At 43.2% G+C, this 14,983-nt stretch overlaps 1 protein-coding gene across 6 annotated transcripts in view; it reads left to right on the top strand.

Annotated features, from left to right (window-relative positions):
- Positions 1-14,983, top strand: part of HMCN1 (hemicentin 1) — a 180,605-nt gene that overhangs the window by 74,948 nt on the left and 90,674 nt on the right. For 5 of the 6 annotated variants that reach the window (XM_048312736.1, XM_048312737.1, XM_048312735.1 and 2 more), the window contains exons 15-26: positions 17-175; positions 831-1,025; positions 1,786-1,884; positions 3,284-3,411; positions 5,063-5,207; positions 6,452-6,564; positions 7,693-7,852; positions 8,607-8,781; positions 11,029-11,156; positions 12,484-12,756; positions 13,649-13,744; positions 14,138-14,332. In XM_048312736.1, coding sequence (XP_048168693.1) covers positions 17-175; positions 831-1,025; positions 1,786-1,884; positions 3,284-3,411; positions 5,063-5,207; positions 6,452-6,564; positions 7,693-7,852; positions 8,607-8,781; positions 11,029-11,156; positions 12,484-12,756; positions 13,649-13,744; positions 14,138-14,332 — 1,866 coding nt within the window. Of the gene's footprint in view, positions 1-16; positions 176-830; positions 1,030-1,785; positions 1,885-3,283; positions 3,412-5,062; positions 5,208-6,451; positions 6,565-7,692; positions 7,853-8,606; positions 8,782-11,028; positions 11,157-12,483; positions 12,757-13,648; positions 13,745-14,137; positions 14,333-14,983 lie in introns of those variants that run through there. The other variant, XM_048312740.1, reaches the window with a different exon arrangement.

Below are 14,983 nucleotides of genomic sequence, written 5' to 3'. Positions count from 1 at the left end.
TTCTATCTGGACTTAGGTGACTTAGAGTTGAGGGCATCAGCATTTCTCATTATTGATACTCACCGGGGTCTTTTGAAGATCCAGGAAACACAAGAGCTGGATGCTGGTGACTACACATGCGTGGCCACCAACGAGGCAGGGAGAGCTGCTGGCAAGATAACTCTGGATGTTGGCTGTAAGAGTTAAAACCTGCATGGGGCACACTCAGGTTACAGAGTTTCTGTACTGGTCAGGGGGTGGTGCCTTGGCTCCCCAACGTTTCTAACAAATCTCTGTGTGTGCTGGGAACACCTTTTGGTGCTGTTGGCTAAGCAGTTTCCTTGTCCCACTTGGACTCAAGCTTGGAATCACAAAATGGTTTGGGTTGGAAGGGACCTTAAAGCCCATTTGTTTCCAGCCCAGGCTTACTTCTTTTGCAAAGTGTAAAAGTTATGGGGAGGAAGAGAGAGGCACAGGAGGAGGAAGCTGTTCAAATCTCAACCTAAAAAAATTCTCAAATAGAGAATTAGTTACACAAACTTGAGTTACTATGTGAGGTTATTGTAATTTAGCCCTCCCTTTCCTCTTTTCCTAATTCTTTCCATCTGCCTGTGGCCTGACATATCACATCCTGTTAAATGTTCCTGTCAGGCACATCCACTTTCTGAACAAGTGGCGCTCTTTGCAGAAGACAAGGAATTTAGCAACGCTGATACTTAAGGTGTTTCTAGAGTTGGGAATGTTAGAAGAAAAACTGTGCACAGTGGGACATAAATTGAGGTCATCAGTGGTGTAAGAGAATGGGATGGCTGTGTTGCAATGCTCACTTTGGGTGTGTACTCTCTCCCCAGCTCCCCCCGTTTTCACACAGGAGCCGGGTGACGAATCCGCGGATCTGGGCTCCAACGTGACGCTGCCGTGCTACGTGCAGGGCTACCCTGAGCCCAGGGTCATGTGGAGGAGGCTGGATGGAGCTCCCCTCTTCTCCCGGCCCTTCACACTCAGCTCCAGCAGCCAGCTCAGGACAGGAGCACTGGCCATCCAGAGTAGGTAGACTCAACTTTAAAAGAACAGAATTCTGCAGGGAACTAATTTAAATGCCTTAAATTTACAAGGCATTTAAGTTACTACATGACTCTATTAAATTAGCTGTGTAAAAAGACTGGATTTTTATCACAGATTGGGTTTCTGATACTGACATCATTGCAGTTGACAATGCAGTTCAGTTTGCTATGAGCTTGTGAATTCAGTTGTGTTTGGTCATTGGCTTCACTCTTCTTCATGCAAATGATTGTATCTTTGTTGAAATACACGTGAGCTGTGGTCTCTGGTACTGAGGAGCCATGAATTTTCATTTTTCATTTTTGGTTTGGTTTTTTGTGGTTTTTATTTTTGGTTGGTTGGTTTGGTTTTGTTTGTTTTGGATTTTTTTTTGTTTTGGGTTTTGTTTGTTTGGTTGTTTTGGTTTTTGTAGCAAATTGGTTCTAAACTCACTATTTTAGATCTGTCCTAATTTGGGTAATAATTAAAAACTCTGCAAGTAGGTTTGTGATTCTGATTATTTTGGAGCATTTCAGTCACCCTTATGCTAAGTGATATTACTCTGTTTTCTTGATTAGTTTTTAATTCCTCTCTATACTGTCATTTTTTCTGTACTTGGTGACTGGTGGAAAGGAATGCTCTGTTTCAAACTGAGTGTTTGAAGGTGGCAGAGGCAAGGACACGGTGTCCATGTGGGGAGGGAGGGTCAGGCTGTCCAGGTATCATTTCAGATGCTACAGTCAGGTCTCTTTTCTCCCCCTGTAGATCTGTGGGTCAGTGATGAAGGGACTTATATCTGTGAAGCTGAGAACCAGTTTGGAAGGATTCAGTCCCGGCCAGCCACGGTCACAGTGACAGGACTGGGTAAGAGCAGTGCATGGCTGTGGGAGCTGCTGGTGTTTGGGCAGGAGGCAGGATGCCTGGGGGTTATGTCCATACATGCTGACCTATCTGTGTGCTGTAGTTAGGGGTCATCCATACAAACTGAATTAGAAAATGTTTACATGGAATATTGTAATTGATTTCAGTGGATTTTGCTTGTTAGAACACTTTTTTGACTGGCTGCACTAACTGGAATTAGGTCCACCTGCACTTTAAACATGGACCTTAAAGAAGTGATTTATCCTGTGGGGTTTTTTTATTACTAAGTAAATCTGTTGAGGAATGAAAAATCACCATAATGATCAATGCTAATGATGGGGTTCCTGCCATTTAATTAATCTTACAAAAAAAAAAAGGCAGCAAGCAATGAACGTGGTTGTGTCAGTGTTGAGATAAGTGGGAAGGAATCAAGAAGACAATAAATGTCTGGCCTTGACCACAGAATCCCAGAAGGGTTTGGGTTTGAAAGGACCTTAAAGCCCATCTCATTCCACCCCCTGCCATGGGCAGGGACACCTTCCACTATCCCAGGTTGCTCCAAGTCCCTTGCAGCCTGGCCTTGGACACTTCCAGGGATCCAGGGGCAGCCACAGCTTCTCTGGGCACCCTGTGCCAGGAGCTCACCAACATCACAGGGAAGAATTTCTTCCCAATATCTCATCTAACCCTGCTCTCTTTCAAATATCCATGCTGTTAAGGGCTTGGTTGTTATCTTAGTTGGACAACTGGCAATAAAAGGAAAAATAATGCAATGGAATATGTACATTTGCATGAGGATAAGAACAGAGTCTCTCTGCCATCAAAGAAACCATTTGTTAACTTCAGATATATTGCAAGGGCCAGTAATACTGATAGTGTTTGATAGACATGGTTTTACCTGTTTAAAAGTATTATTTAATGCCCAGTACTTAATTTAATTTCCCAGATGTGTGCCCAGGCGTGCTTGCTGTTGGCTTTTCACAGAATGTGCAGATTTTCTGCTGGGCTGTGACCTCTCTTCTGATCCTTCCCAATTTCATGCCCAGTGGAAATTACAGCTCACTTTTTGTCCTCTCCAAACCCACTACTACTGTTCTTCAGTATTTTGCCCAAGTAAGGAAAAATGATACATCAACTTGGTGCCAGGGGAACATGAGTTCCGAGGGAAACCCTTGATTGGATCCAGTTTCAGCTGGACAGCATCTTCCATTTGCTGCTATTCCTTAGGCTAAGGAGCACTGGTCATGTATTTCCCCAGCTCCCTATCTCTCCTGTGCTACCCCACCCTTACATGTGTTTCTCTTTTTTTCATGTCTTCAATTTAATACTAATTTAATTTAATACTTTACATGAATATATAAAAATTCCTAATAATCTCTTCTTGTTCTTCCTTTTGTTCAAGTCACTCCTCTGATTGGAGCAAGCCCGGCCACAGCCAATGTCATTGAGGGCCAGCAGCTCACTTTGCCTTGTGTTCTGCTTGCTGGGAACCCCATTCCAGAAAGGAGGTGGATTAAAAACAGTGTGGTGGTAAGACTGCTTTGTTTCCTGCGAGATTTATTGGCAGAGGAAAGCTACAACTGACATCTCAAGGCATGATAACAGCTTGGTTTAATTTACAAAAGTTAATGTGATCACTGTCCATGCCAGGGAATTTCTGACCCTGAAGCACAAATGAGGGAATATGAGATGGCAGTGGGGGATGTGGAGGTCTAGAAAAGAACTTGGAACCAAAATATTTGCGAATTATCATTTTATCTTCTATTTTGCTTGCTTTTGAAGGGGTTTTATGCATTTTTGTAGCTCATGAACTTCAGCCGTGGACTCTGAATATGGGAATGCTAGTGGAATGTACCTACTAGAATGACAGAAGAGGGTTTTTTTAAATAAAGGTACCAGAAAATTTCTGTAGATTTAGGATGTTTCAACATCTTGTCTTTTCCTGTTGCTGATGGGCTGAGGTAAATACCAGTATCCCTGTTCCGTATCTTCCTTTCCTGGTGGTGGTCTACTCAGAGGATGAAGGAGTGTGTTTTCTTTCCCCCCTGGGAACATACCATTGCCAGTTTATACCTCCTGCAGACACAACTAGGTGGCCTTTAAGGTCCCTTCCAACCCAAACCACTTGGAGATTCTGGAAGGGCACTGTAGACACCACACCTGGGTTGGTTGTGTGAATGAAACTTCAATTCTTTAATACTAAAATTTCTGACTTTACCCTATAAAGCTGCTTTTTATCTTTGTTGCTAATTTCTCCCTAAAGCCCTTTCTGCACAGCTGGAATGAAAATATTGTAGCAAAATGCCTAATTTATTGTCACAAAGTAGAACCTGGTACTACCTGACCCCTGTTCAGGTTTCCTGCTCAATTTAGGTGTTTCTGGGAACCACTGGCTTTTCCTTAGGCTGTGCAAGGAGCACAGGCTGTAAGCTCTAAGAGAAATACTGGCAGGATCCTCCTTGTTGAGTTGCTAATTCCTCTCTCTAGTAGTGCTGGTTTCCTGTCATTGTAAACTGCTGGGAAAATCTGCGCTCCAAGGAAAGTGTTGGAGTAAGTTATATTTAGAGAAGAATTCAGCTGCTTCTGAGTGTGACTGGAACAGATTTGCTTTCTAACAACCCTTTATGAGGGAGGGCTGTGCTGCCAAGCTCAGGGTGTTTGATGTTGCTGTAGGATATATAACTCTTCAAGGGTTACTCCTTGGTGAAAGTTACAATTCTCTTTCACAATGGTTTGCTTCAGAGCTGATCTATTTGATGGATATGGAAGTTAGAAGGTTTTGATAACTGTAAAGGAAAATAGTCTACTTGTGGAAGAAGAACAAGTCATTGCACTCATCAATTACTGGAATAACCAATAAAAATGCAGTGAAATAATTGAGCTAAATTTGGGTTTGCTTCATTAAAAGCAGGAGTGGCAGCACAGAATGTGCTGTGGCAGAGCAGAGTGGCTCTTGCAGATTTTAATCTCACTCCAGCAGTAAATATGAGGTGCTACTAAAACTCTGAAGTAAAATTAGCTTTGCATGAAAGATGGGAAGTAGGAAAAGCTCTAGTAAGATTCTCCAGGAACACATAATTTTTAACAATGTGACGTAGTCAAGTAAAGCCACACCGCATCCCAAAGTGAACACTGTCAGGGAGTATTTTCCCAGTGAAAGGTTCCGTCTCTCCTTTGGCAGCTGGTTCCCAGTCCCTACGTGAGCGTGCGCAGCGACGGGAGCCTGCACCTGGAGCGGGTTCGGCTGCAGGATGGGGGGGATTACACCTGCATGGCCAGCAGCGTGGCGGGCACCAGCAACAGCACCACCACTGTCCACGTGTTTGGTGAGCAACAGGCCTGGCCCTCGTGCTCGGGGGCGAGCGAGGGGCAGCACTGACCACGGCAGCTTTCACTGCTTTGCTGCACTTACACCAACTTCCCACATTTCCTCTTTTGTCATGATGCTCCTTGGTAAAGTAACACGGGGGGAGATTGGATCCACTGCGCAGGGAGGAGCTGAGGGATCAAGACTGCTTTTCAAGTAAAATCAAATAAAACTATTTCGTGTTCACAAAAGATCCTCATTCAAAGGCTGGGCTGTGCAATCTTCATCTGGCTTAATTAACAAACAGGTGCAAGTGGGAGTTTGCTGGGAAACCATGAGAAGTGCTGTCTGAATGTTTCATAACTGGGGTAAGGAAGCACAGCTCATGGAAGAATTAGAATGAAAGAAAATGAATTACGAGTTTGGTAGAAGTCATAATTCGTTTGTTGTTTTTGGTGTCATCCCCATTCTCCTTCCCCTTATTTTTTCTTTTTAATTAAAGCATACCAAAAACTGCACTGACAGCAAGACAAAGTGTTAGCACTCTGGTGACCCACCTGTGTTTCAGCTGAACATATTTGTGTTAACTCTGTGAGGCCACAATCACTTCATGGTTTCTCACGTGTTAAATTTTCTCACGTGTTAAATTCATAATGGGAGATTTATTTTAAGCTTCATCGAAGATGCTGAAACCTCCTTTTATATAAAGAATGACTGTAAATTTTCAATACAGGCAAGTACTCATAAGATCTTCCATATCAACACTAGTTTTTTGAATGTTTCAGAGCATGAGAACAAAAAGGAGTGTCTTTGTGTATGTTTAGAAATATCTAGGTTTTGGTATTGAAGCCTTAAATCTTACCTTATTTTTCTATTAATTCAAAGGTGGCTCAGATGAGTGAGGGAATTGGGGTCTTTGTTGTCTCCTGTTACTGATTTTGAGAAGCAAAGCCGAGGATAATGTGACAAAGCCTTTCTGAAATAATTTCAGTCGGTGAAATACCTGCAGTTAGTTTAAAACCGTATGTACATAATGCAGGGAGGAGCTTATGGATGGCAAGCTCTGTAGTGAACAGGGATTTATTCTGTCCTGAAAGGCTGGAAAGTGGCTCCTTTTCCATGTTAGGGTTGGAGAAGAGGCTGAAAGGTCCCAAACCCTGCTTGCCTGTAGGAAATAGTAATTGAATATAAGGATTTTATCATAATAGTTGTGCCATGTTAAAATGTGTTCTGCCTGTCTTTAATATTTGCATGTATTTGTAGTCCTGCCTGTCATTCAGCATGGACAGCAGATATTCAACACCATTGAAGGAATCCCAGTGACACTGCCCTGCAAAGCGAGTGGAGTTCCCAAGCCGTCCATTGTCTGGTCCAAGGTAATCCCTCACCTTTGAGCTGGTCATGCTGAAAGATGGGCTGAACACATAATTTAGTTGTTATAAAAACTGTATTCGGAGAACATGGCCCAAAGCTCCAGTTATGAGGGACCTGGAAATCTCTGTTTGTTCAGAGCTGCTTTTGTTTGTTAGAGCAGAACTTCTGGCTGTGGTCCTGCCACAGCTCAATGTTCTATTCTTTGGCAGGGTTTAGGTTATCGCTGTATCTTTATGGGTTTTACACTTTAGAAATTGTTTCTGTTCCTGTTGTGAGTTGATAATTTGAGTTTAGGCAGCCTGCCACAGACTGAGAGTTCATTGTTCTTGTGGAGCTCTGACTTTTTTCTCTGAGGAAAGTGTATTAAATAATGGCACTATGGGGTTAATCCATGACTTTTCAGTCATGGCCATGGAAAGATGTTCACTGAGGAGAACCTCAGCCTTTGAGGGAATTTGTCTTAAAGTCAGGGCTTTTTTCTCCTCCTTGAACAGGATAATTTCTGCTAGTAACAGTTATTTGGGGTATGTTACAGCTCACATGACGTGGTGTGAAGGCACTTCTGGGCCTCAGAAGTTGTGCAGATGTAACTGATTGGGACGTTGGGAACAGCTTTGTTTCAAAGAAGGAATAGAACATGGTTAACTGTTGGTTTGGTAGGGAAGAGAACATGGGAGGATTTCTTTTTCTTAATTATCACTTATTCAATACAGACAAGGGGGAGTCAGCTGACTAAGAACAAGTTTGTGTAATATATATAAGATTCATTTTGACATCGGAAATCAATGTCAAAATTAACTCAGTTGAAATCTTGATTATTATTCTTGACTATTATTTCTAAAATTTTTTTAAGACTTTGGGTCTGTAAAATGTAGCAAATTTTCTGTGTAAGAATCCCTGTGCTTGTTACTGCTTAGAAAGTGATACTCAAGGACTGTGAAAAGTTAATTGTAGTTAATTAGTTTGTATAAACGGAATTTTAGGGCCAAGTTTCTAAGCTAATATAAAATATTCTGTCGATCTCAGCCTCAAAAAGAATAAAAGCAGCTTTTATTGAATGAAATAATTGTAATTTGGTTTATTTTGGAAAACCCAGGCACTGTGGACTTTTATTATTTTTCTTTTCACAGAAAGGAGAGATAATCCTTCCCAGCAATGTGAGATTCTCAGCAGGGTCGGATGGAAGCCTGCATGTGGTGTCCCCAGGGGGAGAAGAGAGCGGGGAATACGTGTGCACTGCCACCAATGCTGCTGGCTATGCCACCAGGAAGGTGCAGCTGACTGTCTATGGTGGGTGTCACCTCATCTCAGCTGCAGTGTCCCTGCCATCCATCCAGTGCATTGGGAACTAGACACACCCAGAGCACATGGGATGGGAACTCCTCTTCTAATTAGTGCTTTTGGATCCCCAAACCAGGCAGTTTTGTACATGGCTGATCCCAAAGGCCTGTCATTCAGCCATTATAATTCCCTTAAAGCCTCCTGATCCCTCTTACCTTGAGTTCATGGACCTTGGGCTGAGCATAATTTCAGCTGTGTGGAAGTGGATAGGAAGCATCTGTACAGGAGCAGAATTTCCTGCTGATAAAAGACTGAAGATCCATTAACCCCACCAGTCCCAAGCCTTCCTGTCATCATCAGTCCAATGTTATTAAAATTTGGTTTAGGTTTAGGTGTAGGTGTGCTTTGCAAGGCTTTTATGGCTTGGAGTTACTGGGGCTGTAGTGTAACAATTCAGGGAGTGGTTGCAAGCTACCTGTGCCATACAGAGCTCAGAACATGCAGGAATTACAGCCATCTGTTCTGTCCATCTTTTTGAATGGGTAGTCCAGGCTTTCTGGTATTTGTGGTGTTCCATGTGGGCCCGTGTCTGAGCTACAGGCATCACTACATCAGCACGGCAGTGATTTATCTCTATTGCAGAGAGGTCATTAAAATAGGATTGTGATGTTTTATACCTGATGAAAAAAGAGATGTTGTCTGGTGTTACATTTGTACAAATATGTATATTCATTGCAGCTTCTTAACGTGTTCCATGTTACAGTGAAACCTAGAGTGTCCAGGCCTGGAGACCAGCAAGGAAATGCACATGATAAACCCATAGAGGTCTCAGTAATTGCAGGGGAAGATGTCACACTTCCATGTGAAGTGAGGAGCTTGCCACCCCCCATAATTACCTGGGCCAAAGAAATGCAGCTCATATCTCCATTCTCTCCAAGGTAACAGTGTTTGATGAAAATAAAAGAAGTGAAATTGCCTCTTAAGCTTTCAAGATTTTGGAAGGATATGTGATTTCTGATTACCACAGGATTGCTCAGAAGGTGTTACTTTGTCCTGCCTGACCTGTTGTACTGGCTGGTGAAACTCTCTTTCCCACGACTGCTAAGCCTGTGCATGGTTGCACAGCTCCAGTTCCAGCATGTGCTTATATCCAATCTCAGGAGGCTAGGAGGAAAGAGATCCTGGCTATTTGTACTGTGGTGGTGCCCAGAGACCCTCATAATCTGTGCATGATTATAATTGTTTAAAAACTGTGCTTCTTTTCTTATGTACTTCACATTTATGCTCAGGGGAGTACTGTCTGTGATTTGCACAAAGCCTGGACTGCCAGTAGGATACAGATGATGGTGATAAATGTTTGGGTGTGCTGACAAGGGCGCGTTGCTTGCTGTGTTTTGGATGCAAAAACTCACCAGAGACTCTTGAACATGTGAAAGCAGAGTTAAATACTTGTAAAATGTTGAGCTGACAGCCTTAGGGAACGAAGAGCTCGGGACTGTGTTGGACAGGGAGTTCTCCCTTTTTATTTAATGTGCCACAGAACAATAGAGGAGATGAGCTGGTGACTATTCCCTGGATGTTCCCCACTGGAGTACCAGGTACGGTCACAGGTTCTGCTGCTGCTTTCTGCTCCTCGGGGTCCCTCAGAAAGGCCAGCTATGTCCATGAAACAGAGGATGGCAAGGCTGGCCACAGGCACACTGTGCTTGCTGGTGTCTCCCAGTGATCCCATGGACAGAATCAGCCAGTGTCTGAGCTGAGTTAAGGAATTGTACTGGAGATACTCTTTCCCCTGTGGCCAAACCTGCACCTTGGAGCCGTTCCAGGGAGCTTGTGACAGCCTCAGCAGCTCTTTGGCCACCATGTCTGCTGAAGGAGGCTCGTGTGCAGGGAGTTGGCTTGTTCTCAGTAATCCATGTGGAATTTTCTGCTGTTTCCTGTGAGCATGTTGCATGCACTAACAAATCTGCATTCTTGGTCTCTTACTTGTCCTCGTTTTACCTCAGGAGACACTGATAAATTAGGGTACTTGCTCATGGCTGTTGTGGTGAGATCCAAGTTGTCCAGAGGAATAGAAGTCCAGCTCAGCCCTTTCCATAAAATTGTTTACAGATGTCAGCAAAAGTTACAGATTAGTCCAAACAGAATTGTTTGAGACCACCCAAAGATCTTGTTAGAAATGTGAACAGTAAACAAAGGGAGAGGGAAATCAGATATGAGGGAACTTTTATCAGAAAGCAAACATAATTACTGGACAAAATCAAGGAGGAGAAGTTGCCTCAGAAATTTTGTCTTTTGGGCTTATAAAAAAAGTACCAAGAAGTTTGGAAAGATACAGGCAGCAGAGGAGGAATTGTAGTATCAGACAGATTTTACACTGAAGAAAATACATTTCACTTTCCTTCCCTTCATCTCTCCAGCCACTGCAATCCCCAGATTCACCATTTATGTCCTTATGATAATGTTGTCCTAATTAGTGCCAGAGAAAGGAAGACAGATGATCCCACCGATTCCCACCAATTCTGGGTGTTACTTTGAGTGCCAGGCTTGAATTTCTTCTTGTCAGTCCTTAGCTGTCATTTTTTCTTCCCTCCTCACTTATTTTCTCTCTCTATTACCTTTGACTCCTACAGAAGATTTTGGCTTATCTGGCCAGTGTAGCTTCTGGTGTTAGAGATCTGTGACCAGAACTGTGGGAGAACTTAATGCTGTGTAGTTAATTATTTACTGGGGAATAATGACAATTCCTATAAATACCAGAACTGGCAGTTTTGAATCAAAATCCTGTCTTCCATCTTGGATCAATGTAACATCATTTTTTGGCAGGATGAAGCAGTATTAAAAGTTTTAACTTTTTGACCCTACTGACCTGAGTTGAGCAAAAATTTTTAACAGGAGGATGAAGAGCTCCATTTCTCTGCCGCTATCACATTTTAATAAGTCCTATAAATAGCTAGAACCAAATTTTGTAATTTGGATCTTAAATTTTAGATATTTGCTGTGTATTCTGAATATAGGGGCTCCATAAAGAGTTAGGGAAAAAAAGAGTAAATATAAGTCATAGTTGAGTAATATGGTCAGAGTGGTGTTATTTTAGCTCATAGCAATCATTAGCAGCATGTAAGGAGAGGTCATTCATCTTTCCATACATGTTTATACAGTTTATCTGCTTCTTCTTTTTCCAGACACACTTTCCTCCCCTCAGGGTCAATGAAGATCACTGAGACCCAAGTCTCAGACAGTGGAATGTATATCTGTGTCGCCACAAACATTGCTGGGAACGTGACTCAGTCAGTGAAGCTCAGTGTACATGGTGAGTTGGAACTCCAGGGTTCATCATCTGCAAGTTTCCACATGGAGCTGAGCATCTTGAAGAGGTTTTCAAATGTTTTTCCTGACTGACAATAAATCGTCTCAGCTGTGGTTCTTTCAGGTCATATTCTCTTCATATGTGAGTTACTGATTTTGTGGAACAGAAATGCTGTAAAAACACACACTAATACATAGATATGTGTAAAGGTGCCTAGTGGCTCCAGCCACTCCAGGACCTGTGTCCCCCTCCTTACCTTTATCCCATGTCACTCCCTTGTCTCTCTCCTGCTCTCCCCATACTGGGGCTCAACCACTGTTTCTTAACCACTCACACAATATCACGTCTGGAAAAATATCACTTGTTAATGTTTCAGGCATTTTTTTAAAGTCTTTTTATTGCCAATGATCCTTAGAAAAAAATATTGTGGCAAAAGACTTATGGTGGATTTATATTATTCTTTAGGACCAGCAAAATCACCTCCAGTCATATTTTATCTTCCTGTCTGAACTTGTGTTTGGAAGTCTACAAAGATCAGGGATTAGGGAAAGGAAATTAAAATGCCAAAAGGAAAATGTGATTAACTTTATCATAAAAGCTTTTGAATTGTTTTGTCTTATGAGGAGCCAGTACCCACAGCTCTTCCAGTGTGCTCAGAATATGACAGTGCTCATGGGAGCTGTGCAGTAGAGTTTGAAATGTGGCTTGTTCAAATGAATTCAGCACCAGGGTATTTCCCATCCTATTTTGTGCAGAGAACATGCAGGGCTGCTTTTTTAGTCACCTGAGTGATACCTTCCACACCTGAGGGTGTTTGGTTTCAGTGAATAAGGAACATTTTCTAAAATTATAAAATTAGAAAAGAATTTCATAGGATCATAAAATGATTTCAGTGGAAAGAGACTTTTAAATGTCACCCAGTGCCACCCCCTGCCATAGGCAGGGACACCCTCCACTAGCCCAGGGTGCCACACAGGCCCCGTCCAACCTGGTCTTGAACACTTCCAGGGATCCAGGGGCAGCCACAGCTTCTCTGGGCACCCTGTGCCAGGGCTTCCCCACCCTCACCATAAAAAATTTCTTCCTTGTATCTGGTCCGTGTCTCCCCTCTCTTAGTTTAAAATACTTCCCCCTTGTCCTGTCCCTCCAGGCCGTTGTTCCAAGTCCCTCTCCAGCTCTCCTGGAGCCCCTTTGGGCACTGGAAGGTGCTCTGTGGTCTCCCTGGAGCCTTCTCTTCTCCAGGCTGAACATCGCCAGCTCTCCCAGCCTTAGGAATGGTCCTGTACATTGTTTCTTCCACATTTCTGTAGACTAAACTTGTCTTCTTCAGTTCCTCCAAGGATCCAGCGTGGGCCTCGAGTTCTGAAAGTGCAGGCTGGGCAGCGAGTGGAGCTTCCCTGCAGTGCTCAGGGCGTCCCTGCCCCGTTGGTCTCTTGGTTCCGAGGCAGAAGCGCGGTGCCCACAGACGGGGGGCAGTTCCTGCAGAGCCCGGACGGAGCTCTGGGCATCAGCAGCATCCAGCTCCCTGATGCTGGCGTCTACACCTGTGTGGCCACCAATGATGTGGGCAGTGACACGGCGGAGGTCGCAGTACAAGTGCAAGGTAGCTGCTTGGGGCCACGCTCCTGCCCTGGCCCGGGCTGGCAGGGACTCCCTGCCAGTGCCGTGGGGCTGGGGCTTTGCAGGGCAGGGCTCTCTGCCACCCACTGTTACGTGATACAAAAGCCACATCTGGTTTAGATGTTATGTTCTGATGGTAATTGAGGAGAATTAGAATGAGCAAATAGTCTTTGGAGAGGTTGCAGAAATAAAAAAAAAGCACATGCTCTTGCGCTCTCTCTCTATATGTATATTTAAATTAAAAAATGATGTTGGAATGGTGAAAGGGTAAGTGGTCAACGTGCCAATTTAAATATGTAGTGTAACTCCTCACCTGAGGGGCTGACAGATGTCAATGGAGCATGACTGACTTAAGCTAAGCAGGAACTATTTCTTCTTTGCAAAAGTCTAAAGGCAACATTCTGATCCCTGTGGATTAGAGGTGCTGAGAAACACTTCTTACAGACAACAAAGAACTCTCAGTAACTTTATGTAATTGTAGAGAGTATTCTTTGTATAGTCTCAGGCTGCACACAAGTTTAAAATGAGACTTGAGAACAAAGGATGGCAGTAGCACTAAAATATGTGGTGTGGGGAAAAAATAGTTAAAATAGTATTTTTCAGATTATGCAGAAACATTGCCTTCAAAATAAATATAGCAAGATTTAAAGAGAACTATTTTCTGTCAAGTTTGAAAGCCTCTTTGTGCTGCTTACTTCCTAAATATTCCCGCTGAAATGGAGACTCCTTGTATAGTACCCATTCCAGTCAATGTAAAGAGGGTTATTGGAATGTGACCTTGTGTAAATGAGAGACATAGTATTATGTGTTGTCAAACTGTATTTTTACATTTGGAGCAGAGATCAAGCAGTTTTTTGGGTCTAATTTTCTTTCAGAGTCTCCCACTATCGAGGACCCGGACCCTCCATTCAACAGCCCCTTCCAAGAAAGAGTGGCCAACCAGCGCATTGTGTTCCCGTGCCCTGCAAAAGGTGAGTGTCTTGGTTACCCCTTGTAGTGACAAAAGGATCTTTTTCTGCTGACCATTGCAAATTACAGAGCTGCTGTTAAACTGTCCAATCCACACTGTATTTTCCATGTCTGCTTTATATGGAAAAAATCAAGCTAACAGCGATTTAAATAACCACTGTGTGTGGAAGTCCTGTGGAAAGTCATTGCTAGCCAACAAGGATTTTACAATGTATAGGATGAAGATTTTTAATGTTAAAATCATCCTGTAATAGCTGGGGCTTCCTCTTGGAAGCTCCTGGCCTCCCATGTGTTGTCCTTCCAGCAAGACTTCCAGCAAGCTGCAGGTGTTGTTTGAATCAATCTTGTTCTGAGCTGAGCGAAGCGTTTGTGGCCATTTCCCCTTTTCCTTGCAGGTATTCCCAAGCCAGCCATCAAATGGCTGCGGAACGGGCGGGAGCTGACCGGGGCTGAGCCAGGGCTCTCGGTGCTGGAGGATGGGACCCTGCTGGTCATAGCTGCCCTCACGCCCTTGGACAATGGGGACTATGTCTGCGTGGCAGCCAACGAGGCTGGGAGCACACAGAGGAGATACAGCCTGAAAGTCCATGGTAAATAATACAGCATAGCCCTTGGGGAGCTGGCTTGGAGAAGTGTCTTCTATTTTCTTGTTGGAAATGGCATGGCCCAAATCTGCCCTTGTGCTGTTAAATTATAAAATTTCATCTGAGAACTTTCTATTTTTCTGACACTCTCTATAGTTTTTCTTTTCCCCTGTTGTTTCTGTTCTCCATGACTTTATCATCTTTGTTTTGCTCAAGGATCCAGCTACATCTTATTGGTAGAAACTCCAGTTACACTTGAAAATTTTAATGCAAATAACAAGTGAAGCTTTGTACTGTAGAAATTACAGATGGAGGGCTAGATCTGCATTTCAAATAAGAGAAGAGTTATCAGAATAAACACAGACTAGGAGATTTCTAGTTGCTAATACTCTTTTTCTTTCAGAATCCTAGTTAGAAAATAGAAACCCTACAAGCTACTTTTGTTTCAGCCTTGTTCACTTCCCATGATAGTTAGTTCTAATGCCTTAGCAGGATTGTTTTGAGAAAAGCAGGAATCCCATCTCATGCCGGCAGGGCATATCAGTGGGGTTGGAACTTTCTAATCCACCACTTAAGGCCATTCTCTTTGCATTCATAGTGGGACAAATGATAGATGGGGTTCTTGGGCATGACTGGACCAGTGAAGAGGAAGGATGA

The sequence above is a fragment of the Corvus hawaiiensis genome, chromosome 9 (genome assembly GCF_020740725.1).
Source record: "Corvus hawaiiensis isolate bCorHaw1 chromosome 9, bCorHaw1.pri.cur, whole genome shotgun sequence".
Classification (NCBI taxonomy): Eukaryota; Metazoa; Chordata; class Aves; order Passeriformes; family Corvidae; genus Corvus; species Corvus hawaiiensis.
This window is presented reverse-complemented; position numbering and strand designations above follow the sequence as displayed.